This window comes from Haliotis cracherodii, unplaced genomic scaffold (assembly GCF_022045235.1).
Source record: "Haliotis cracherodii isolate W230 unplaced genomic scaffold, xgHalCrac1.p SCAF_13, whole genome shotgun sequence".
NCBI classification, from domain to species: Eukaryota; Metazoa; Mollusca; class Gastropoda; order Lepetellida; family Haliotidae; genus Haliotis; species Haliotis cracherodii.
Window position 1 is genome coordinate 24,471,477 of NW_027266268.1, and position 26,794 is coordinate 24,498,270.

The following is a 26,794-nucleotide window of genomic DNA, read 5'->3' on the forward strand; positions in this document are numbered from 1 at the left end:
TGAGTGAGTGAGTGAGTATGGGTTTACGCCACTTTTAGCAATATTCCAGCAATATCACCGCAGGGGACACCTGAAATGGGCTCCACACATTGTACCCATGTGGGAAATCGAACACGATCTTCGGTGTGACGAGCAAACGTTTAACCACTAGGCTACCCCAACGCCCCCCCCAATCTGGTGAAACCTATGAGCACAGATATGGTGCTGACAAACCTAGAAACTGAGATTCAAACTCACAATAATAGGTTTCTGGTGTGGCCAAGGGACACAAGTCTGCACAGTGACTTGTGTCACCTAACTGGGCCACCTGTGCCCTCTTACTATTATGAAAGAATAGGATGTAGAATTAGGATTGGATATGTTTTACAAGTCTCACAAACAAGCTGAACTGTTTGCTTATAATCCTCGAGACAATGGAACAATAGTATGGTAAATTAGAAAAGCTTTGGAATGGAACAAATTTTCCAATCACTTTCCAGAAAATAATCAAATATGCTTAATACGATGAAATGAAACAAACTTCATGGACCATGGCCAATGCATCAGTTAGGCCACAACAAAGTATTTACAACTGCATTATTTTGTGACAAATGTGAGGAACGAGCAGTATTTTTGTCTTTTCAGAAAAACATTTCGAATGAATTATATGTATATAAAAGACGTCAAAATATTCCTTGGAAACATAAATGTATAGTTCGATAATGTATATATATGTACCGTGACATTGTTTTTCTCTCATGGAGAGACACTTTCACCATAGAGGAAATTATTTAGCAAATATTGTCAATTGTTTGACAGGCGTTTCTTCGAAATTGATGAATGACGAAATAACAACAATATAAGGATCTATACTGAAACATCTTCATAATAGTAAATCAAAGAAGTGTTGACAATAAATTGTGTGTATTTTGTCAATATATTGTCATTATTCTGCTATAATAAACTTACAACCAAACACTGGTTTTCTGAAATTTGTTCCAATAGAGCCGTTTGTACACTTGAGTGTTGTGTTTGCAACAGCCAATTTGATCATGCGTTCATCGCGTAACAGAGAAGGCAGTGTATGCAAGCAGAAACGTATACAACATACATTATATCAAAAATGACAAATTCTGATTAATATTCAAACAATCTTGATCCAAGAGAAGCAAATTATAAGAAAACATCACAACAAAAATGTAAAATTAAATAAAAGTCCAAATTACACAGAAATCGTGAAACCGAGCAGATCTATCCTAGAAGTGTTCATACGGAGATATTTACCGGTAATAACACAGTGTAAAACATGGTGCGCTGCATCTCAATATACACAGTGCAATCACATGACATACCGGGAGTCATTAAAGCATTGTCTCCAACAAGGGTTATCAAAAGTCAAAGTTCCAAACTTATCCTATATATACCACTCAAAAGAAGTTAAAGATTAGGGCTGGGACGGGTATCTCGGGTACTCGGGTCAATGGATACTGAGTAGGACCCAGGAACCCACAGGACTACCAAGACCCGTGGTTAGTCATGTGATATATTGTTTAATGATTAAAAATATCTAGAACTCTATGGTTACAGTACAAGTCACAAATGTTTGCATTTCTTTCTGACTAAGCACCATTGCTTCTGACCTTTATAGGTTTGAATAAAAATAACACTTCAGTCAACGTCAGTGTATGAATGACCAGATCGTTTTATACATATATTTAAATACATTTTACTAGGGCTATGCTCAAACTATTTCCAAAGGTACCAAACTCTTGAGTCCTGTAGTGGGTACCTGGGTAGGGTCGGGTAATAGCGTGGCGGGTACCTGGTTAGTAAATTTGGACTCGTCCCAGCCCTAGTATAGATCACCCAATTATTTTCACATGACTGTAGTTAATCTGTTTTGACCATGACCATGACAGAGATCAACTTTAGTCGTGTGAAAAAATTGGGTGATCTTTAACAGTTGCATGTACTGATAGGAAGAAAGAAGGGATGGGTTAGGGCAGCATGTTTATGGATTTTCGTATGGATACTTTGGTCATCAAGTGCCGACTCATCCAAGACACAATAAAATCAGATATTGAAAAAAAAGATTTACTTTTTATGTAAACCGGTTAACGAAATACACGGCCCTAAATAATTGAATATTGGGGGATGGGAGACGGGAAATGGGTGCACATTATCCATAAGTGCTTATAATATGGTAACAATGAGGAACAAGCAGAGATTCTTTTTCAAAGGTAAGACAATGAAGCAAGACATAAGTAGCTGCAATAAATGTATAGAGTTTCAAGTTTTGAAACTAGAACTAGAAATACTCATCAGAAGAAATATAATTTTTCTAACACACAAAACAACATACATTTCAATGTTCCTAAATATAGAATGTACGTTATTTTTCAAATTTTCTTCACAATAAATCATAAGCTGTCTTCATCAAAAATAACATTTTTCTGAGACATAGATAAAGATTAAATCTTAATGTCCATCAACAAATACTGTACATCATTCATCAAGTTTTCTTCACAGTAACACATGACACATGTTAAAATGAAGGGGATGGGCCAACGAGCCATCTATATCTAGCCCTCCCTTCCAACAGGCCTCGAGTTCATGTCTCGCTGCGTATATGAAGTTTGTAAGATAAAATCTTTCAGAAAAATAGAATTCAAACTGTGATCAAGTCTTTGATAGGCATTTAGAATTTGGGGGCTGGTCATTTTATATAAGGAGGGTGCTGGTGAGATTAGTGAGTTGGGTTTAACGCCGCTTTTAACAGTATTACAGTTGTATCACGGCGTGTCAGCTTAATGTTGGAGGAAAGCCCGAAGTGATGCAGGTCTCAGACACTTACCACTTCGGTGAAACCCATGGGCATGGGTATGGTGCTGACAAACCTAGAAACATAATCAGGGTGAACCTGGATTCGAACTCACAATCATAGGTTTCTGGCGTGCCCAAGGGACGCAACTCTGCACAGAGAATCGCAGCGCCTAAGATGACTGGGCCACCCGTGCCCCCCTTGGTGAGATTAGGGTGGTGGTGAGGAGAGTCATGAAAAATGACACTGCAAAAGACGGGGGTTGTTAAAATGTATCAGCACTATATGGGGTGAGCATGAGATAATGTTACATAAAATGAGGGGGCGGCATCATATGGTAGAGTTCTAAGAAAACTTCTCTCTCCCCTTCACTCCCAATAAATGACCAGTCCCTTGGAAGAACATGAGGAGTGAGTGTGGTTTTAGGCCGCTTTTAGCAATATTCCAGCAATATCATGGCGGGGGACATCAGAAAAGGGCTTCACACATTGTACCTATGTCGAGAATCGAACCCAGGTCTTCGGCATGATGAGCAAATGCTTTAACCACTAGGCTACCCAACCACCCCTGGAAGAACATAAATACGATTATGACACAAAACTGCTTAGAAGATGTTATTCATAAAATGTTTCATGTCCTCATCGAACTGTAATGAATGTGACATTAGTGGAAGAATGATTCTGCTCAATGTAATATTACAGGCTCAATAATAATAAACCATAATATCAAGTTTTGTAGAAAATCAAATGAAAACAAAATTGGTTCTGTAAATGTGAGTGTGAATATCAATAACATTCAGTTTGACTTCCATCAGCTGAATTTCCATCCGTGTACTGTGGAACCTCTTTAGTCGCCTCTTACGACAAGCATAGTCGCCTTTTAGGGCAAGCAAGGGTTGCTGAAGACCTGTTCCAACCCAGAGGCAGCAATGATGTGGTGATACTGATGGGTCTTCTACTTCACATGGGATCGAGTTCCCGACGCCGACGTCACCTGCAAACAAATAAATACGTAATCGATGACATCATCTATAACATCCTTGTTTATCAGGTGCATGTTATTTACTTAATCACCGATGGTCATGGGTCTGGGTGGGTTGGGGACAGGGGTGGGGTAACAATCTGTGGATGCTACAAACATCCATAATGTATTTTTGTCATCATTTTGTATTTTGGCCTTTGGCCTATATGGAAATAAACAATCACATGTTTTAAATCTCAGAGATTCATCTTGGATTCCAAACTAGTGCAGCAGACTTAGAGAAAGTAATTTTGTTCAAAGTCTATATTTTCTTAAGTTCAGGGGTATTTTGATATTTCATTCAATGCAAAAATGTAAAAATAAACATTAAAGCCTGTTCTTGTTTATTTGTCCTGTTGTCAATGAAGTGGAAGTCACCTCAACAAAGGAATGACATTTGGTAATACTGAACTTGCTTCAGAGGTGAGGTGAGGTGAAATTGGGTTTAACGTCGCATCCAAGATTATTGCACTTATATAGCAACGTGCATGCACGTGTAGGTGTGTGTACACACATGCATGCCTGCTTGTACTAATCTGGACTGATGCCGATTTATAGTGCTAGCCAACTGAGATACCATGCCGCAGTTTAACATGAATGCCCCACTCAGACACAGTATAGTGACTCCGAGCCGACCAGTCCTTGTTTTAGCCCCTTAATGCCAAGCACCAGACAGGGTAACAACAAGTACCATCTTTTAACGTCTTTGGGTATGACGCAGCCGGGGATCGAACCCAGGACATTCCGCTCTCGTGGCGGACGCTCTACCACTAGACCACTGAGGCGGTCCGTGAGTAAATGTTATGCATGTAAACAGGGTATATAGACGCCACAATTTGCTGTGTGGTTTTGTATCCCTTAGATGCATACCTCCCAACTTTCACGCATCTCACGTGAGTCTCATGCATTTATCACCTATGTCACGCTCACACGCAAGGTTGAGAAATTCTCATGCATCCAAATAAAATGTAGATAAAAATATTTTGAAACGTTTTTCTCATTCGATATTCGCAGTCTGTAAATAATCAAATCTGGACCAGACAATCTAGTGATTAATATCATGAGCATCGACCCATGCAAATTGGGATCGATGACATGCAACAACCAAGTCAGCGAGTCTGACCACCCGATCCCGTTAGTCGCCTTTTACGACAAGCAACCCACATCAAGCTGACATGCTGTGATATAACAGGAATACTGTTCCAAGCAGCGTTAAAAGTAACTCACTCATTCACAGGTAAGCCAGATGAGTGAGTGAGTATGGTCTTATATTGACTTTAGCAGTAATCCAGCAATAGGATGACCTGGACACACAGAAATGGTAGTGACACAAACAACATGCCATGTGTTTGGCAGGACAACCGAAGACTTTGGCCGTGAGATTCAAGAGGTGCAAGTGAACAGGGTATAATTAGACCACAGGGCCACCGATGCCCCCCCACTTTGCGACACAAACAGAAAGCAAACCTCTGTTAACTTCATTATAGAAACTAATAATATAGTTACCATAACATGTTGGGTGTTAATCGGAGGGCACTTATTACATGAGTGAGTGAGTGAGTTGGGTTGAACACCGCTTTTAACAGTATTCCAGTTATATCACGGCGTGTCGGCTTAATGTGGGAGGAAAGCCCGAAGTGATGCAGGTCTCAGACGTTTACCACTTGGTGAAACCCACAAGCACGGGTATGGTGCTGACAAACCTAGAAACATAATCGGCGGACCGGGATTCGGACCCACAATCATAGGTTTCTGGCGTGCCAAGGGACGCAACTCTACCTATTACATGATATAAGGTAATAGCCATTTGAGGGCTAGTTTTCCTGCATTATTTCTACCCCTGCCTGCCAGGCTGACACAACTCACCTTATCCATGATCACCTTCTCTGTGATGTCGGACAAGTCGGTGGCAAACAAGGTGACATGTGCCTGTCCGAACACCTTCTCCATGCTGCCCTTATGGGTGGAAATCTTCGCTTTTGCCATTGGCTTGACCTTGGTGCCCACCCTGAAGTCAGACAGGTCATCAATTTGACACCCACATCTATAGATGCTTAACTAATGACAGTGAGAGAGTGAGTGAACATTGTTTGAGAAAGAGATATATCACACAAAGCTCCAGATAAGCTATCTAATTGCCTAAAATGTGCACAATAAATCACTTTAACCCCATTAATTTAAGCTGCTTGCTCAGAAATATGCATGAAAATTTTGTATAATGACAATGTGCATAATTAACCTATGTAGCCGTTGCAGATTGCGTAGTTGTATGTTTTCACAGATCAATATTAACTGATCAAATGCAGGCATCAAGTACACATGAACTCTACTGCAGTGAATATCTCCCACAATGCATTTTTTTCTTCTTCTTTCAATCCTGGTGTGGAAACATCCTAGAACAAAGTTTCCAGCTTCAAAAAACATTTCACCTGAACACATCCAAACATCACCATGGTCACCACCTGAACAATGGAACATGCACCTTGCAATACCACTCGAAGCGAGCTGATCACCTGACATACATCTTCTCTTTCTCACTGCCACGGTGTGGGGACGTGTTTTAAGTTTATGAGAATTATATTTTGTTTTGGAGGAGGGGCAATCTTCCTTGCACAACTGCAACATTTCAGACAGTTTAATATGGAGAAACATCCATTTTGAAGAAAAAGTAAGCATACATTTTCGACAGCAGACCCTCACTCAAACTGCTGCGATTGTCATGGACAGTGCTAGTTGTCAAACAGATGCTCTCAATGCAAACATCGTATCCAAAGAGAAACTTTGTTCTAGGACATTTCCACACCAGGATCGAAATAAGGAGGAAGAAATCAATAGTGTGAGATAGGATAAGTTTGAAAATGTATTATTATCTTACTGTTGTGAACTTATGCGTTATGTGACATGTATGGTGAGGTGAAATGGGGTTTAACGTCGCGTCCAAAATTATTGCACTTATATAGCGACGTGCATGCACATGTACGTGTGTGTGTTTGTGTGGCTGCTTGTACTAGTCCAGACTGATGCCGATTTATAGTGCTAGCTCACTGAGATACCATGCCGTAGATTAATTCACCAGTCATCAGAGTACCAGCTATGTCATGGCAGTCTGTAAATATCAAAGTATGTTTATGAACATTCGTATCTACACATAAATACCATGAAAAATATTTGATGTTGCTATAACTATTTTTTTTTCATTTTCAAACTTACCATGTGATAAACACAAACTTGACTGTGACAATATCATCCACGACATCGGAAACCCTGAATAGTGAGTACATGGCTTTATCTGGCTCTAGACACGCCTTGAGTTCATCAACACCCCCATCCCCCTTCTCACAGCTGTCTATCGGTCCCTTGGGGTTAGAGTCTCTGTACTGAACCACTATCCACCTCGTTGGCAGCTCATCGTTGCGAACCTCGGCAATGTCCTCAAACACAGAGTCTGACACCTGCACAGCATACCCTTCCTTTGGTACATCCTTCACCCCGAACTTGTTGGTGGGGCCTCGCTTTGGGAGCTGGGAGGCAGTGAAGCCTCGCTCCTGTCTGCCCTCCGTGCTCTCAATGACCTTGGACTTGGTTCCTGATGTCTCTTCAAGCTAGGATATAAAGAAAATACACAATTTTGAAATAAACATTTCCAAACTTAGGTTACCATAATCAATATTAAAATATTTTCTATAAAGGTATATTTTCAATAATAATAGGACCAATAGAGAGAAAATCAATACTTAGTTTTACATTGTCAATTTGTCTGCCACTGGCACTTTAACATCTTACAGTGTACACAGACTGAGGCGGTTGAATGTGCCCCAAGACCTAGTGTCTGCAGACTGAGGTGCTTCAATGTCCCCAAAGGCCTAGTGTACGCAGACTGTAGTGATTGATTGTGCCTGATGACCTAGTGACCACAGACTGAGCTGGTTGAATGTGACCCAAGACCTAGTGGTCCGCAGATCAAGGAGGTGAAATGTGCCCCGAAACCTAATGTCTGCAGACTGAGGTGGTTGAATGTGACCCAAGACCTAGTGTACACAAACGGAGGTGCTTGAATGTGACCCATGACCTAGTGTCTGCAGACTGAGGTGGTTGAATATGCCCCAAGACCTAGTGTTTGAAGACTTAGGTGCTTCAATGTGCCCCTAGACCTAGTGTCTGCAGACTGAGGTTGTTCAATGTACTCCAGACCTAGTGTCTGCAGACAGGTGGTTCAATGGGCCCCAAGACCTAGTGTCCACAGACTGAGGTGGTTCAATGTACTCCAGACCTAGTGTCTGCAGACTGAGGTGGTTCAATGTGCCCCAAGACCTAGTGTCCACAGACTGAGGTGGTTCAATGTGCCCCAAGACCTAGTGTCTGCAGACTGAGGTGATTCAATGTGCCCCAAGACCTAGTGTCTACAGACTGAGGTGGTTCAATGTGCCCAAAGACCTAGTGTCTGCAGACTGAGGTGGTTCAATGTGCCCCAAGACCTAGTGTCTGCAGACTGAGGTGGTTCAATGTGCCCCAAGACCTAGTGTCTGCAGACTGAGGTGGTTGAATGTCCCCCAAGACCTAGTGTCTGCAGGCTGAGGTTGGTGAATGTCCCCCAAGACCTAGTGTCTACAGACTGAGGTGGTTCAATGTGCCCCAAGACCTAGTGTCTGCAGACTGAGGTGGTTGAATGTCCCCCAAGACCTAGTGTCTGCAGACTGAGGTGGTTCAATGTGCCCCAAGACCTAGTGTCTGCAGACTGAGGTGGTTGAATGTGCCCCAAGACCTAGTGTCTGCAGACTGAGGTGGTTGAATGTGCCCCAAGACCTAGTGTCTGCAGACTGAGGTGGTTCAATGTCCCCCAAGACCTAGTGTCTACAGACTGAGGTTGGTGAATGTCCCCCAAGACCTAGTGTCTGCAGACTGAGGTGGTTCAATGTGCCCCAGTATCTAGTGTCTGCAGACTGATGTGGTTGAATGTGCCCCAAAATCTAGTGTCTGCAGACTGAAGTGGATGAATATGCCCCAAGACCTAGTGTCCACAGACTGAGGTGGTTGAATGTGCCCTGTGACCTAGTGTACACAGACTGAGGTTGGTGAATGTGCCCTGTGACCTAGTGTCCACAGACTGAGGTGTACCTGCTGCAGGATCTTGCTGTCCTCGGTGTCCTCTCGGCTGCTGGTCTCCACCATCAAGTGGTATGGGTTGAACCACTCCACCACGCTGCCATGCACCACACCAAACCGACCCTTCTTCGTCACAGGCACCTGCTCGCCTATCCTACAATGTATATAGTTTGTTGTAACTATCGTACCAACTGAGTGAGTGTATTTTGTTTCACACAGCTTTCAGAAATATTTAGATAATCAAGTCTGGACTAGAAAATCCAGTGATTGACATCATGAGCATCGATCCATGCAATTGGATATGAAATGCATCAACCAAGTCAGCAAGCCTGACCACCTGATCCCGTTAGTCGCCTCTTACGATAAGCATGGTCGCTTTTTACAACAAGCATGGATTGCTGAAGACCTATTCTACCCCGGATCTTCATGGGAATAATCAAGTCTTGACCAGACAATACAGTGATTAATATTGTGAGCATGACATTATGGTTCGAGGACATGCTAACAACAAAGTCACCGAGTCTGACCACCCAATCCACTATAGCCTCCAATGACCAGCAAAGGTTTCTGGGAACCTATTCTAACCCAGAATCCATGCGGGGAGTGTGTACCCATTCTTTCCTGGAATCACAACTGGGTCATTCCTTTGTAGATTCCATGCATCAGTTGTAACACTATAATAAGAATCTCACGTGGCCACACAAAAGGCTAGAATGTGTTAGGATGGTTACACTTAAGCACATGTAACACATGTGGAATCTCCTTGGGCAAGTGACTTGGTTCGAAATGTGCCTCTGTTCACCCCTGTTCTGGCAGTGGATGAGTACCGGGTAGGATGAGATGGCAATGTGGCTGTTAACATTCTAGCGCATCACACGGGAGCTGGGAGCTGAGAATGATTGTTGAGTGCACGCTGATTTATTCACTAGGGTAATATGTGAGCTTTGAGCAACCACACAGCGGATGGGAAACAGTCCTCGAGATATGCACCTGTGAAGATCCAGGGTAGAATAGGTCTTCAGCAACACATGCTTGCCGTAAAAAGTAACTTTGCTTGTCGTAAGAGGCGACTTACGGGATTGGGTGGTCAGACTCGCTGACTTCGTTGATGCATGTCATTGTTTCCAAATTGCTTGGAACAATGCCCAGTATGTCATTCACTGGATTGTCTGGTCCAGTTTCAATTATTTACAGACCGCCATCATATAGCTCGAATAGTGCTGTGTGTGGTATTAAACAACAAACAAAACAAAACAAAACCAAAAAAGAAACAATGGAGTGTGTTATAATCATGATAATGACGTTGGGTTCTATACTCACCACCGGAAGTAGACGAACTTGACTGTGGTGGACATATCAAACTTGGTCTTGTACCTCGCCAGGGCGTACATCACCCGATCATCTTCGAGGAAGTCCACTACCCGTGACGTCTCCTGACCCACTGTCACAAGCTCCAGACGGTTTGGGTCCCCCTCTATGTGTCCAACCACAAGGAACAAGTCGCCTGTATCATCACTCCGAACTGACTTCATGGCTTCCACAAATGTGGCGCCATCTGCAAACTCAGCTTTTGTGCTCATCTTACGAGGTTAGTCTAAAATAAAGAACATTTGTTTATGAATACCGGGTAATGTAAGCTTTGAATTCTATAATATATTGCTCAACTTTCATAGGGATAATCAGTTATGTGACATGATATTTATATTTTTTTAAAGATATAAATATCCCTATGAGGTGAGGTAAAATGGGGTTTAACGTCACATCCAAGATTATTGCACTTATATAGCCACGTGCATGCATGTGTGTGTGGCTGCTTGTACCAGTCCAGACTGGTGTAGATTTTTAGGGCTAGCACACTGAGATACCATACCACAGTTTAACATGAATACCCCACTCAGACACAGTATACTGACTCAGAGCCCACCAGTCCTTGCTATAACCCATTAATGTCAAGCGCCAGACAGGGTAACAACAAGTACCATCTTTTAACGTCTTTTGGTATAGCGTGGCCTGGGATCGAACAACAGACATTCCTATCTCCTGGCCGACGCTCTTCCACTTGACCACGGAGGCAGTCATATCCCAATCAAAAGTGGAGTAGTATACATAATTATTCTGGGCTTAAGACAATTGTTTGAGCCCTTGAGTATTTAATCACACGTCATTGTTCACATTTGGCATACATAGTCTACTGGGTTTTGTTAACCAATCAGGGGTGACAGGGTAGCTGAGTGGTTTAATGCATTCACTCGTAACACCAAAGATAGTGAGTGAGTGAGTATGGTTTTACGCCGCTTTTAGCAATATTCCAGCAATATCACGGCGGGGGGACACCAGAAATGGGCTTCACACATTGTACCCATGTCGGGAATCGAACCCGGGTCTTCTGCGTGACGAGCGAACGCTTTAACCACTAGGCTACCCGACCGCCCCCACACCAAAGATAGACATTCATACAATGTAAGAAGCCCATTTCTGGTGTTCCCCTCTAACTAATTACTAACAAGCCAGGTCCCTGCCTCCTGGTGGTTCTACAAACTTGACAAGCCAAGTAGGAGTGTTTTGTCTTACCATCTCATTAATTCAATAAATTTCAATCAATACTATTTGGGCATTTTTTTATTTACATGAAACTAGAGTTTAAGTGGGTAAAAAGCATAAAATTGTATTTGCTGGACTACATTGATACATGGGTACAACCCGGTATGCTATAGAAATAGGATTAGTTTGCATTTTCCAAATAGTTAATCCATTAATTTAATTTCAGGTCTCCTTCCTCACAGAACTGTGAGTGAGTGAGTGAGTGAGTGAGTGAGTGAGTGAGTGAGAGAGAGAGAGAGAGAGAGAGTGAGTGAGTGAGTGAGTGAGTGAGTGAGTGAGTGAGTGAGTGAGAGAGTGAGTGAGTGAGTGAGTGAGTGAGTGAGTGAGTGAGTGAGCGAGAGGCGAGAGTGAGTGAGAGTGAGTGAGTGAGTGAGTGAGTGAGTGAGTGAACGTCACATCAGCAGTATCTCAGCCATTTATTATAGTGACGACCTCACCGAAGAAAGGTGATGATGTTTACTTTATATCTGTACCAAAGCCCAAGGAACAAGGCTGGTTTTATGACACACCAGTGGGACATTTCACGTACTGGGGAAGGTTGTGAAGTGAGTGGCCTGATTAATTCAGATCAAGGATTGACAACAACCACAGCACTGCTTTGTAAGGCTCATCACATACCCAGGGCTGTTTGCCTGGCTGTCAAGTGTACATCTGCCACCCACTAATCTTGCCGATGTTGTTGACATTAAGACAAGTTTAAACTCCTTCATTAGGTTTTTTCACAATGTGGTATTTTTCATTAGGCCAGACAACAATTTTTCTTCTAGTTTTACCGACAAAGCAACCCTACATTTCGCAAGAGGAAGAAAAAATACCATACTGCGTTGATTGAACAAATACTTTGTCATTTAACATGTTTATCGGTAGATATTTTTAGAAAAAAAATTATTCAGTAACCATGACAACAGCTGGAAACTTATCAAATAGGGCTGTAACGATTCATAGATACCTACAATATCATTAATACTTAGGTACACGACATTTGAAAGTCGGGTTGTGAGATCGCAACATGCTATAAATAGAACAGGAACTTTACGTCCATTACCTCCCATAATGGCAGAAGTAGCACAGCGCCACCTGTAAGCATGGCAGAACATGAGGACGTGGTACCAGAGGACACGCTGACTAACTGTTAGATTAAATAACCATCCCTCCATCATTTCTTACTATTTGATGTGGTGTACCGTGATACCAGTAGTATTCTCAGTCCGTATCATGATATGAATTGTATCGCAAGATGCCAGGTGATACTCAGCTCTACTATCAAACATGCAGATTATTTTTTATCAATATTCTTTTACTTTAGACCATTATAACTCTTGTCAAGAGAAAAGAAGCAAAAACAAATATTAGTGAATGAGTGAGTATGGTTTTACACCGCTTAGCAATATTCCAGCAATATCATGGTGGGGGACACCAGAAATGGGCTTCACACATTGCAGCCATGTGGGGAATCGACCCCAGGCCTTCGGTGTGACAAACAAACGCTTTAACCACTAGGCTACCCCACTGCTCCAAAACAAATATTAAGATAATGTTATACATGGTTACTTGAGATCAAGTTTCTCCATATAGAATTTTTAAAAGCTCATTTTATCATTCAAATACAGCATCTGAATGTTGTTTTTATTGACAAAATTGAAAATTGAATTGTCCGTAAAACTAGAACATAAACTTTTTTGGCCTTACTTTACATAACTTGATAGGTCATTATCTTTCATTTCAGGCAGGGTTTGAAATCATGTGAAGGCTTATCACAGAGAATCTTAAACATGTTACACATTCCACACAGTGAAAGAGTTGCCAAGCACATCTGCTAGGAAAGGAGTTGTGTGCTAAAGAGCTTCCTGTTTCCAAGATAGATGGAGTTCTATTTCTTCTAGCCTATCTGCAGATACCAATCTGGGCTAAGGTTATCAAGTCACCGCTTCCAGAGCATGGGAGAAGAAGCATTAAGACATTTACGGAAATCCTCTGTTCAATGCGGGAATGAAATTTCAACTTAAGATAAAAGGAATACAATGATGAAATATTTATTTATTTATTTATTTATTTATTTATTTATTTATTTATTTATTTTTGTGAAGCCTATTTAGAGGATGTGGACGTAGTGATCTTGTTTGTTGGAGTTGTCCCCACCATTTACTTCTAGTAGAGGCTCACATGAGGTTGTGGTTATTTCTAGTGTGTGGGCGGTGAGGTAGCCTAGTGGCTAAAGCGTTCGCTTGTCATGTAAAAAAACAGGTTCGATAACCCACATTGGCCCAATGTCTGGTTTCTATGCCGTGGTATTGCTGGAATATTTCTAAATGCGGCATAAACCATACTCACTCACTCTCTCATCGTTACACTGTGACCTGGCACTGACCACAACAGCTTGTATCAATACTAATGCAAAACAAGCTGATGAGTAAGCATATACTCCGAAACGTTGTGTTCCTCATAATGAAGAAGTTGACATCCATATATTCTTTTCCTTAAGCTAAATACTGATGTCATTTTAGGCATTTTTAATGATTTTATTTAAAATATTGATAGGACATTCTTCTAAATCGCTACCGAACATTTTAAGGACATTTTAGGATGACAATGTCCTGGAACATGAACCCATCTGAGACCCTGTTCGTGTTCTCAACTGCTGACTCACCCTGCCCAGACTTTAATATGTACAGACCACTGTAATCATGGTCATGGTTGGTTGGTTTGTTGTTTAACATCGCACTCAGCAATATTCCAGCCATATGATGACAGTCTGTAATAATCCAGTCTGGACCAGACAATCCAGTGATTAATATCATGACCATCGATCCTCATAATTGGGATACGATGACATACATCAACCAAGTCAGCGAGCCTGATCACATGATCCGGTTAGTCACCTCTTACGAACAAGCATAGTCGCCTTTTACAGCAAGTGTGGGTTGCAGAAGACCAATTCTACCCATCATCACCCGGTAATATAGCTGGCATGTTGTTGAGAGGTGCACAGAACTACTTTCCTTTTAATCAATTAGAAACTGAAACAGAAACAGCCCCTTCACTGTCATTTCCTCAAAACTCCCTCTGCTTCACATACCACATGTACCATGTACTTCCAGTGTAAAAACGACACTTCCAGACTTCGAAACCTTAAGAGTGTGTGAGTATGGCTTTACGCCGCTTTTAGCAATATTACAGCATTATCACGGCTGGGGACACCAGAAATGGGCCTCACACATTGTACCCATGTCGGGAATCGAACCCGAGTCTTCGGCGTGACAAGCGAACGCTTTAACCACTAGGCTACCCGACCGCCCCAGGAAGACAATAAGTACAATAACAAAGTTCATGCAGGTAGAACCAGAAGTAACCATGCCACAGAAACTCCCAATGATATAACATGTGCTACAAAAATCTCAATGCTGACCTTGACCTTGATTTCAGTGTGTTTATGACCTCTTGTACAAGTTAACAAAAGTGCTTGTTTAATATGTTTAATGCAAGCAGGTTATTCATGAACCAGAATTGTAAAATGTGTAATAACGGAGAGGATTGCAATTTGTGACAGAATAGCTGTGACATGTCCTAGTTTGTGAGACATCCAGCTGGTGACGGAAGAGAAAGCTGTCCTACCGCAGTGGTTGATGACAAGACACAGATGCTACCACATTGGCTGCTATGTTCTATGTTAATAGTGGGCTTAGGCTTGCACAAGTCTCTAAGGCAATAATTAGTAGTTTAAATCATAGATCCTAGGTTATATAAATAATAAGAACAGGTTGGCCCCATAAATGACAGTTGTACTGCCCTTTTATCTAGACTTGCCTGTTATAAGCATAGAATTACTACACATCCATGGACATATCATTCAGAACAGCCTTGGAGCAAGGCTACATTGTGATCTACAATGTTTATATTTTCTCTTTGATGGAGGCATGGGGCAGCCCAGCAGTTCAAGCTAGGTCACATCACCCTGAAGCTACTGGGAAGTGGGAGTCATCATGCTGGAGACAAAGAATAGGACATTTCAGATTTTGCCAAATTCTGATAAGAGTGAGTGAGTGAGTGAGTATGGTTTTACGCCGCTTTTAGCAATATTCCTGCAATATCACGGCGGGGGACACAAGAAATGGGCTTCACACATTGTACCCATGTCAGGAATCGAACCAGGTCTTCGGCGTGACGAGCGAATGCTTTAACCACTAGGCTACCCAACCGCCCCAATTCTGATAAGACATTCTCCTACATAGAAAAATAATCTGCAAGGCATTTTGGATAAATAACAATTAATGTCCTGTAATGTGAGCTGATCTGAAGCTGGTCAATATGTGAAGCAAATGTTTCGTCACCCCGGACGTATGAGTGAAGTATATTGATGAAAGCCACTCAAGGAAACTCCAGGACTGACATGTTTCGCTCAACACCAGACTGACTCATTGTCCATTTTAAATTAAATTTAAACACATCGAATGAGATTCGAAACCTAACAAAGATATTGTTGTGTTTGATTAGTTCAGAAACCCAGAACTCCATTTGATTTTTAAGGCCATTTTGCCAAATATTACAAAAAACTAACATTTTTTAAAAATGTCATAGCATATGTCAAATATAGACTTCAGTTCCACCACATTAAGTAGCAATCATTGATATTTTGACCATTTCAGATGTTTCTCAACAAATAATCAAGACCCTGTTTTACAAAAAAGAAATGCCTTGCGTTGTAGGAAGCAAAATAATGTGACTGTCCTTGCAAATGGTGTGTATTCAATGTCAAATCAAATGGCTGCTCTCTTAAACATGTTAAAACAAGAATATATTTTTTCTTTGTTGAAGGTATTCGTGGTGCTGGATGTTAGACTGTGTTAATCTCGGCTGGAGGAGGAAGAGTTGCTATACCACGCTAACATCTCGGCCCAGACAGTTAAAGATGGGAGTTGAGTTGAGACATGGAGTGAAGTTTGGGAGTTCATTTTGTTCAGGATGTCATATTATGTTTAAAGTATGATGTACAATGGGATTTCAAACAAAGCATGCTGGGAAAAAATGTTATTTTGTTCAAAATTGGGATTTTTTAAAGTTCTTATTTTTAGAGGTATTACAGGGGGGACTTGGTTGATGCATGTCATCATATCCCAATTGCATGGATTGATATTCATGATGTCAATCACTGGATTGCCTGGTCCAGTCTCCATTATTTAAGATTGCCGTGATATAGCTGTAATATTGATGAGTGTGGCGTTAAACATGTTAAACAACAAACAAACAGACAAACCCAAACTTATTTTTATTCATCTGAAATACGAATGTTGATGTAGTTCACTGATGCAGGATCTTATTTCTTCCTCCGAGCCATGCATTTGTGTGTATTAATGTGCAACGTACACCAGTCTAGTACTCCAATCCGAGCCTTGCCTCCATGTTTTCCAAGGCTCCCAGTCGGGAGGATATGTGACAGACACAGGGATATAGTGTATACAACAGCTGATAACATCTCACAGATTAGACACACATTCCTGTATCATCAGTCAAAGAGCTCTGGAATGAGGTTTATAAATTTACATCCATGTGACTATGTAAGGAAATTACCTCGGTCTATCTGTTTGTGATTTCTCGGACCCGTAAAACTGTTTTGAGTGTTCTGAGACACTGCGTATGTTGAAATGGGGTCTGAGTATAATCCTTGAAGCCTGCCATCTCTGGTAGCATCTGACTTCCAAGAATTTGAGTTTGAATGACATCAAAATACTGTGCATGATTTGAAGCATTATACTAAATATTTTTGACGATTTGACACAAAATTTGGGATATATTGCCATTCCCCTGACAGCAAATGAACAAAATCCTTTATGTATTTCAGGCATTACAAATTTAACATATTCCTGTGAAAAATGTTGGAGCAAGCATGAAAGATTACCAAGAGCCTGATTGTCTAAATAAAATCCCCAAGAGAAACATGATCAACAGCAATCCAAATATTAGAAGCAAATATCCCTGTAAACACAGTAAACACATCAGTTGTGTTTTGTGATTTCTATAATGTCTTAAACATTTGTATCACAGAGTAAACATGAATGATGAGTGTTCAGCCTCATTTTATTTATACTTATCACTCTATCCTGAAAATATCATTTATATATACCATATCTGCTTGAACAGTCCATCCCTGGGACTTATATGTAACAATGTTGTTTCAATGTTCAACATGTTTGAATGTATCTTACAGGTTTCAATGTTATTTTGTGATATGTATAGGTAATAGTTAATGAGTTAAACTGTTTATAGCATACTGACAAACTGACATTTCAACATAGTTACAAACGTTTTAATGTGGAATATCTGTAAGATAAACATGTATACAGTGTGTCGAATACTGTTGAGATTGGTGAATATAAAACAATACTGCATCATACACTGTTTTCGTGATAATTCATTGTCAGCAACTTGAGCAAGATAATATCCACAATACTCACAGCACACTGTCTATTTCAACAAGGCCTACTTCGTTGACTTACAACAACGTCGACTGTGGAAATAGATATTCTTGTTCCTGTTCACGAACTGTCGTCAGTGAGGACCGCGACTAATAACCGCAACGAGCTGATAATATGTAGATGGAGCTGTGTGGGGAGTTCACTCGTGTCAGTGAATTGTTCCCCTCGCGTCTAGACACAATAATTGACCGTATATGACACAAACTGATGAGCTCAAGCGGAACACCTGCCATCCCTACTCAGATCAAATCGTCAGAAGCCAAACAAGAAAAAACGGTCGTAATTTTAAAATAAAATCGTCCCCAGACACTTCACTTTCGCTTCTATGACAACCAGTGAGGAAAACTAGACGTGTTTTAAGTCATATGCCAGGGACTTCAAGTTAATTTACTTACCTTCGGCAGATTGGAGTCCGTGGTTGCTTTCTACGTTGAACTGCGTTGGAGTGAATCACCACGCCCCAATGTAACCGGAAGTAAATGATTGCCGGGTTATCACAACTCCGTACTGCGACTTGTGTCTGATCTTGTAACCGTATCATTTATCACGCAAATGTGAACGCTGTGCCAGAGTACATGTGACAGTTGCCCGTTCGTTATCATGTCAATGAAACGTTGTTGTTGATTTCTCTTGTCTGTTTATAAACGTGTTTTACATTATTTTGTTTGCTCCATAAAATATGTAAATATAATCTATCTTACAACGTAAGGGGGTCGATGAATATCATTAAGAATATGGTTTGTTTGTTATGAACGCCTACTGTAACATGAGTTGTCTCCCTTTGACCACAGTCATGTCCGTAGTTCATCCCGCATACCGTGCATGCTTCAAATATCAACCTGATTTGTAACCCCTCTTGAAAGACGAGTCTTCCGTTGACACAGTTAAAAAATACTTTTTATTATTATTAAAATAACTTTCACATTTTTTACAAAGAACAAAAATAAACAAAGCGTTACCTTATGATAATTAACTGACCTTATGCAATTATACAATAAAATGTATAAATGCAATATACAATATAACGTATTTATACCAAATAACACAATGTTTGAAAAAAAATAATTCCTATTTATGAACTAAAATACTATGTTATTGTATGGTTTGTTTGTTTTTAATCCAGAAAATTATACGTTCCCATGCCAAAAACAACAAAAGACGTTCGTTTCCGAATATGAATCCTTATTGAAAGTTTACTTTCCATGATCAAAGCATACCTATTCAGTGGGAAGGCATTAAAGCATAGATGGTGTACTGCAGTTCATGAAAATAATGCATAAATTTGCACTAAATTTGATATATAGAAATCCGCTCTCTATCCAAGAACACACATTTGGTACACCTTCCTGACAAGTTTGGTCATTGATTTCATACAGTGAGTGAGTCTGGTTGTTCGCCCTTTTTTTGCAATATTCCCGTAATATCACAGCTTGGGATTCCAGAAATGGGCTTCACACATTGTACCCATGTGGGGACTCGAACCCGGGTCTTCGGCGTGACAAGCAAGTTTACGCCTTAACCACTGGGCTACCCCACCGCCCCGATTTCATACACGTCACAGGGAGCAACCATTTCATTTCATTATTTTACATATGACTTGCATTGTATTGTCCACACTTTTCTTGCGTACTATATTCAAGTGTCTGAAGCTATCTATCTATCTATCTATCTATCTATCTATCTATCTATCTATCTATCTATCTATCTCTCTCTCTCTCTCTCTCTCTCTCTCTATATATATATATATATATATATATATACATATACATATATATATATATATATATATATATATATATATATATATATATATATATATATATATATATATATATTATTTAAATAAAGATTTAATTGAGAACCTGCCTAAGTTGGAAAAGATAGAAAATCAACCTGACCACCCAATCCCATTAGTCGCCTCTTACAACAAGCCTAGTCGCCATTTACGGCAAGCATGGGTTGCTGAAGTCCTATTCTACCCCGGATCTTTACGGGTCGCGTGCCCAAGAGACGCAACTCTGCCCAGCGAATTGTGACGCCCTAGACGATTTGACCCCTAAGTGTTGTTGAACTTTGACCCTGGTCATCTGGACATGTAAATAATCGAGTCTGGACCAGACAATCCAGTGATTGACACCATGAGCCAGCAAACGTGACATGTTGGCCCCTGTTTTAGTCAGTGACCAAAACATTGAAACACGAAGTAATTTTTTAAGTGACGTAAAGAAACAATAAAGTCACGAGGTCGTGTTCTGTTTATATCAATTATTCTTGCCTTCCTATAACGACCTACTGTTCTCAAATGATAATCTCTACATTTGAGAACTTTCCGGTCATAAACGAAGTAAGAAAAGGACAAAAGCAACGCCATATCACTTTTGGGAAATGGTAAAGGTTGATCAAATTCCAAAGTGGTATGAAATATTCAACTCTATCGTTGTACGACATTTTGTACGATAGTTTATTAATCAACTAACTATAATACGCCCAAATCGGCCTGCATCAGAAGATTTAATTGTTGTGATTTTGCATATTGTTAAAACTGTTTATAGTTAATGTTAGAAAGCTTTTAACCTGTGAACATGTTGATGGAGTAAACAGTGTTGATTTTATGAGATTGTTTGTTGTGTTTACTCCATATTTTGAAAGATTGTTTAAATAAAGATAGTTGATTAATAAAACATGTCATTAAATGTAACAAGGCCAATATGAAAACAGCCATTTAATAACATAATAGTATCAGGTGTTTGTCATCTTAGACTGTGTACTTCAGTGTATACAAAGCGATCTTAGCGCTGAGACGATCATAAGTGCCATACTTAAACACTAAAGTACGACGCTCGTCGCGGTACGACCTTAAAAGGGCCCCTTCCCATATACAGCCTCTACTGGTTGTACAAGGCGACATGGACCATGCAGGGGGTCAGGCTGGGTGACGTTGTTGATTCCATGTCGTGAATGAGTCCATGTCACCGTGAAGATCCGTAAGAATAGGTTAGAAAAAGGCGCCCTTACTTGACGTAAGAGGCGATTAAAGGGATCGGGTGGTCAGGCTCGATGACTTGGTTGAAACATGTCATGCCAATTGTGTGGATCGATGCTCATGATGTCAATCACTGGATTGTCTGGTCCAGACTGGATTATTTACAGACCGCCGTCATATAGCTGGAATATTGATGAGTGCGGCGTTAAACAACAAACAAACAAACAAACAAACCATTACCAACAACCATGTCATGGTACATCGACGGCGTGGGACGTTGATCATAATATCAACCATTGGTTTGTCTAATTCGATTATTTACAGACAGCCGTCATTTAGCGGACATATTGCCGTGTGGCGTGGTAACAATAAACAAACTGAAACATCTTATGTTGTGTGAGAGGCATTAGATCTTGTACTGTGCCAGTGGTAAGACATCTGGCATTGTATCAGTGGTCTAGCATGGTATATACTGTGTCTGTGGCACTGGTGTAGATGTGTCATTGGTGCAACATCATACAGTTTGTCAAGTGGCAAGACATTGTAGATCATGAGAGTATATGAGACATCGTAGATTGTGTTATTGGAATGAGTGAGTGAGTGAGTTGGGTTTAACGCCGCTTTTAACAGTATTCCAGTTATATCACGGCGTGTCAGCTTTATGTGGGAGGAAATCCCGAAGTGATGTAGGTCTCAGACGTTTACCACTTCGGTGAAACCCACGAGCACGGGTATGTTGCTGACAAACCTAGAAACATAATCGGGGAGAACCGGGATTCGATCATAGGTTTCTGGCGTGCCCAAGGGACGCAACTCTGCACAGCGAATCGCGGTGCCTTAGACGACTGGGCCACCCGTGCCCCCATATTGGAATGACATTGTAGATTATGAGACTGGTATGTCATTGTTGATTATGTCAGCGGTGTGACATCGTAGATTGTGTCAGTGGTGTGACATCGTAGATTGTGTCGTGTTTTGACATCAAAGATTGCATCGTGGTCTGACATCGTTGATTGTGTCAGTGTTGTGTCTTCTTAGATTGTGTCAATGGCTTACATTGTAGATTATGAGATAGGTATGTCATGGTAGATTGTGTCGTGGTTTGACATTGTATATGGTGTGAGTAGTTTGAAATCATAGATTTTATGAGTGGTATGACATCATAGATTGTGTACAGTGGTATGACATCATAGATTGTGTACAGTGGTATGACATAATAGATTGTGTGAGTGGTATGACATCGTAGACTGTGTGAGTGGTATGACATCGTATATTGTGAGTGGTATGACATCGTATATTGTGTGAGGGGTATGACATTGTATATTGTGTGAGTGGTATGATATCGTATATTGTGTGAGTGGTATGACATCATAGATTGTGTGAGAGGTTGAACATCGTATATTGTGTACAGTGGTATGACATCGTATATTGTGTGAGTGGTATGACATCGTATATTGTGTACAGTGGTATGACATCGAAGATTGTGTGAGTGGTATGACATCGTATATTGTGTACAGTGGTATGACATCGTAGAGTGTGTTAGTGGTATGACATCGTAGATTGTGTGAGTGGTTTGACATTGTAGATTGTGTGAGTGGTATTACATCGTAGATTGTGTGAGTGGTATGACATCGTAGATTTGTGAGTGGTATGACATCATAGATTGTGCCAGTGGTTTGACATCATAGATTGTGTCAGTGGTATGACATCGTAGATTGTGCGAATCATTTGACATCATAGATTGTGTGAGTGGAATGACATCGTAGATTGTGTACAGTGATGGGACATCATAGATTGTGTGAGTGGTATGACATCATAGATTGTGTACAGTGATATGACATTGTAGATTGTGTACAGTGGTGGGACATCATACATTGTGTGAGTGGTATGACATTGTAGCTTGTGTGAGTGGTATGACATCATAGATTGTGTGAGAGGTTGAACATCGTAGATTGTGTACAGTGGTATGACATCGTAGATTGTGTACAGTGGTATGACATTGTAGATTTTGTGAGTGGTGGGACATCGTAGATTGTGTCAGTGGTATGACATTGTAGATTGAGTACAGTGGTTTGACATCATAGATTGTGTACAGTGGTATGACATTGTAGATTGTGTACAGTGGTGGGACATCATACATTGTGTACAGTGGTATGACATTGTAGATTGTGTGAGTGGTATGACATCATAGATTGTGTACAGTGGTATGACATTGTAGATTGTGTACAGTGGTGGGACATCATACATTGTGTACAGTGGTATGACATTGTAGATTGTGTGAGTGGTATGACATCATAGATTGTGTACAGTGGTATGACATCGTAGATTTTGTGAGTGGTGGGACATCGTAGATTGTGTCAATGGTATGACATCATAGATTGTGTACAGTGGTATGACATTGTAGATTGTGTACAGTGGTATGACATTGTAGATTGTGTACAGTGGTTGAACATCGTACATTGTGTACAGTGGTATGACATCGTAGATTTTGTGAGTGGTATGACATCATAGATTGTGTACAGTGGTATGACATCGTAGATTTTGTGAGTGGTGGGACATCGTAGATTGTGTCAATGGTATGACATCATAGATTGTGTACAGTGGTATGACATTGTAGATTGTGTACAGTGGTATGACATTGTAGATTGTGTACAGTGGTTGAACATCGTACATTGTGTACAGTGGTATGACATCGTAGATTTTGTGAGTGGTATGACATCATAGATTGTGTACAGTGGTATGACAATGTAGATTGTGTACAGTGGTTGAACATCGTACATTGTGTACAGTGGTATGACATCGTAGATTTTGTGAGTGGTGGGACATCGTAGATTGTGTCAATGGTATGACATCATAGATTGTGTACAGTGGTATGACATTGTAGATTGTGTACAGTGGTATGACATCATATTGTGTCGATGGTATATGACATCAGATTGTGTCGATGGTATATGACATCAGATTGTGTCAATGGTGTGACATCAGATTGTGTCGATGGTGTGACATTAGATTGTGTCGATGGTGTGACATCAGATTGTGTCGGTATGACATCTTGACCTGTCATTACACAGGTCATTACACAAGAGAAACAGAATCTTGTTTGGGGCTTTAATGAGTTGGGAAACTTGAGCACAATATTCCAGCCCAGATCTGTAGTTATTGTAGATTGTGGAAGATGGGAAATAGAACTAACAATGTATATACTAGGACCAAACATTTCCTCTCATCTAAATAAAAAACGTGACCAGATATGTTTTCAATCTCAGATTTATTTCACAGAAGTGTTTTGACAAAACAACAAATTCATTGAAACAATCATAAATACTTCGTCTAAGTGAAACCGTCAACACTTTAAACTGTTTATATACTGACTAACCAAAGTAGGAAATACAGATGGGAGCAGTCGACCACGCTAGCAGCAGCCACTGTTACAACTTCACCACTCATTGTACTTATTATGCTGCAGTGTAAGGATTTTCAAAAACTTTAATTCTAATAAATCCAAAAATGTAAAAAACGACAATTATCTTTGAATTTATAAGATTAAAGAAACGATCAATTAAATGATGGGAAACCATAATTTACATACCTCAATTTGAAACTTGAAATTTGCTAATTGTCATATGTTATGAATTAAAGAACAGAAAACTTTGTCATCTTCCCAATAGGACTGACTATTTGTGATAAGGGTTGTAATGCATGAATGTAGTAAAAAAATATGACCTTTTTGGGTGATCAACTCTACCCAAAATGATTGTCCATTTTGTTTTTTACAAGAGTAAAATGACATTCATGATCACTGAATTCTAAATAATCTCTTCCATTAAATTACTCAGCATTTAAATAACTGCCCATCCCCTGTGAAACCTCCTATCAGTACAAAAGTGTCATTTTCTTACATAATAAACCCGTCAGAAAATATCAAACCCCTTCTGTTAAAAGCATCAGGCCAACTTCAGCTGTAATATAGATAGGGCAGTCTATGTTTGTGGAGATTTCATCCATTGTATCAGGGTTAGAGACTTGGTTTCTGTCAGTTCTCACGTATCAAAAATGGCAAATCTTTTACATAATTCACCACTTCTAGCTATTTTTGCTTCTGTTTCATTTGGGCTTGACTGAAATCACAACAGACAAAAAATATTCCCCTCATAAATTATGCACTACAAACCCAAAATATAAAATTCCCAATATACATGACACTATTAATAATAGAGTTCTCTGCCTGTGCTTTGGCAAACATTAGTCTGAAGATGAAAGAGAGGGACTTTTGAGAACCTACTGCAACACTTGTGAGTTTCCTGTTAAAAAAGCATCAGAAAAACTTCATATTGCCATATTAACAATGGGAGGCACCATGTATTATGCTGACTGGCTTTTGGTCGATAAGGATATACTGGGTAGTACCCAGTGGGTACACACAAAGATAAAAGGCAATAATAAAATGCAAATACATAAAGTAATAAAAAACATGGACTAGATCATCAAAAATTATCAAAGGAGATGCAGTGGCCATTAAAACTGATTGCTATTGTAATAGAATTTCGGCAATAGTTAACAAGATTGACTCGATCGAATATATTATAACCACATCCCGCCGGGTACCCATTATACAACCCGCTATGGTAACGACAGTAAAAGAACCTAACCATGGCAGCATGTGTTAACAATAAATTAACAGATATCCCTCGAGGTACCCATAATACAACCGGGTTGTTCACGACAGAGTGGAAGGAAGTACCCCGTCCAAAGGTATAAGATCAAAATTCTCAAGTTACCTTGAATATAACCATATAGATGTGAACAGGGTAAAGTATCTTGTCTAAGGGTATAAGAAAAACATTCTTCCAGGTACCCAGAACATAACCAAGTAGACTAAAATAGGGTAGATATGTTGGCTGAAGGTATATTAAAAACATTCTTCCGGGTACCCAATATACAACCAGAAAGATACCCTGTCTGGGGGTATAACATAAACATTCTTCCGGGTACCCAGAATATAACCAGAAAGATACCCTGTCTTGGGGTATAACATAAACATTCTTCCGGGTACCCAATATACAACCAGAAAGATACCCTGTCTGGGGGTATAACATAAACATTCTTCCGGGTACCCAGAATATAACCAGAAAGATATCCTGTCTTGGGGTATACCATAAACATTCTTCCGGGAACCCAGAACATAACGGGAAAGATACCCTGTCTTGGGGTATACCATAAACATTCTTCCGGGTACCCAATATACAACCAGAAAGATATCCTGTCTGGGGGTATAACATACACATTCTTCCGGGTACCCAATATACAACCAGAAAGATATCCTGTCTGGGGGTATAACATAAACATTCTTCCGGGTACCCAATATACAACCAGAAAGATATCCTGTCTGGGGGTATAACATAAACATTCTTCCAGGTACCCAGAATATAACCAGAAAGATACCCTGTCTGGGGGTATACCATAAACATTCTTCCGGGTACCCAGAATATAACCAGAAAGATACCCTGTCTGGGGGTATAACATAAACATTCTTCCGGGTACCCAGAATATAACCAGAGAGATACCCTGTCTGGGGGTATAACATAAACATTCTTCCGGGTACCCAGAATATAACCAGAAAGATACCCTGTCTGGGGGTATAACATAAACATTCTTCCGGGTACCCAGTATACAACCAGAAAGATATCCTGTCTTGGGGTAAACCATAAACATCTTCTGGGAACCCAGAACATAACGGGAAAGATATCCTGTCAAAGGGCATACAAACAATATTCTCACGGGTACCCAGGATACAACCAAACACAGGAAGCTGTTGAG

General features: G+C 40.3%; 1 protein-coding gene across 1 annotated transcript; it reads right to left on the reverse strand.

Annotated features, from left to right (window-relative positions):
* Positions 1–845: 845 nt before the first annotated feature.
* On the reverse strand, positions 846–18,476 carry LOC139459796 (uncharacterized). Its single transcript, XM_071241466.1, has 6 exons — positions 18,390–18,476; positions 10,244–10,517; positions 8,936–9,077; positions 7,031–7,422; positions 5,687–5,828; positions 846–3,793 (listed from the first exon to the last, which is right to left on the reverse strand). Exons 2-6 carry the CDS (start codon positions 10,501–10,503, stop codon positions 3,755–3,757), a joined length of 975 nt encoding a protein of 324 aa, XP_071097567.1. The 5' UTR covers positions 10,504–10,517; positions 18,390–18,476; the 3' UTR covers positions 846–3,754.
* Between the last annotated feature and the right edge of the window lie 8,318 nt (positions 18,477–26,794).

Coding starts and splice junctions, on each gene's coding strand:
- LOC139459796 (XM_071241466.1), bottom strand. CDS start 10,503: ATGAGCACAAAAGCTGAGTTTGCAGATGGCGCCACATTTGTGGAAGCC. Junction 9,078..10,243: donor AAGTTCGTCTACTTCCGGTG/GTGAGTATAGAA, acceptor TATACATTGTAG/GATAGGCGAGCAGGTGCCTG. Junction 3,794..5,686: donor AGAAGGTGATCATGGATAAG/GTGAGTTGTGTC, acceptor ATTTGTTTGCAG/GTGACGTCGGCGTCGGGAAC.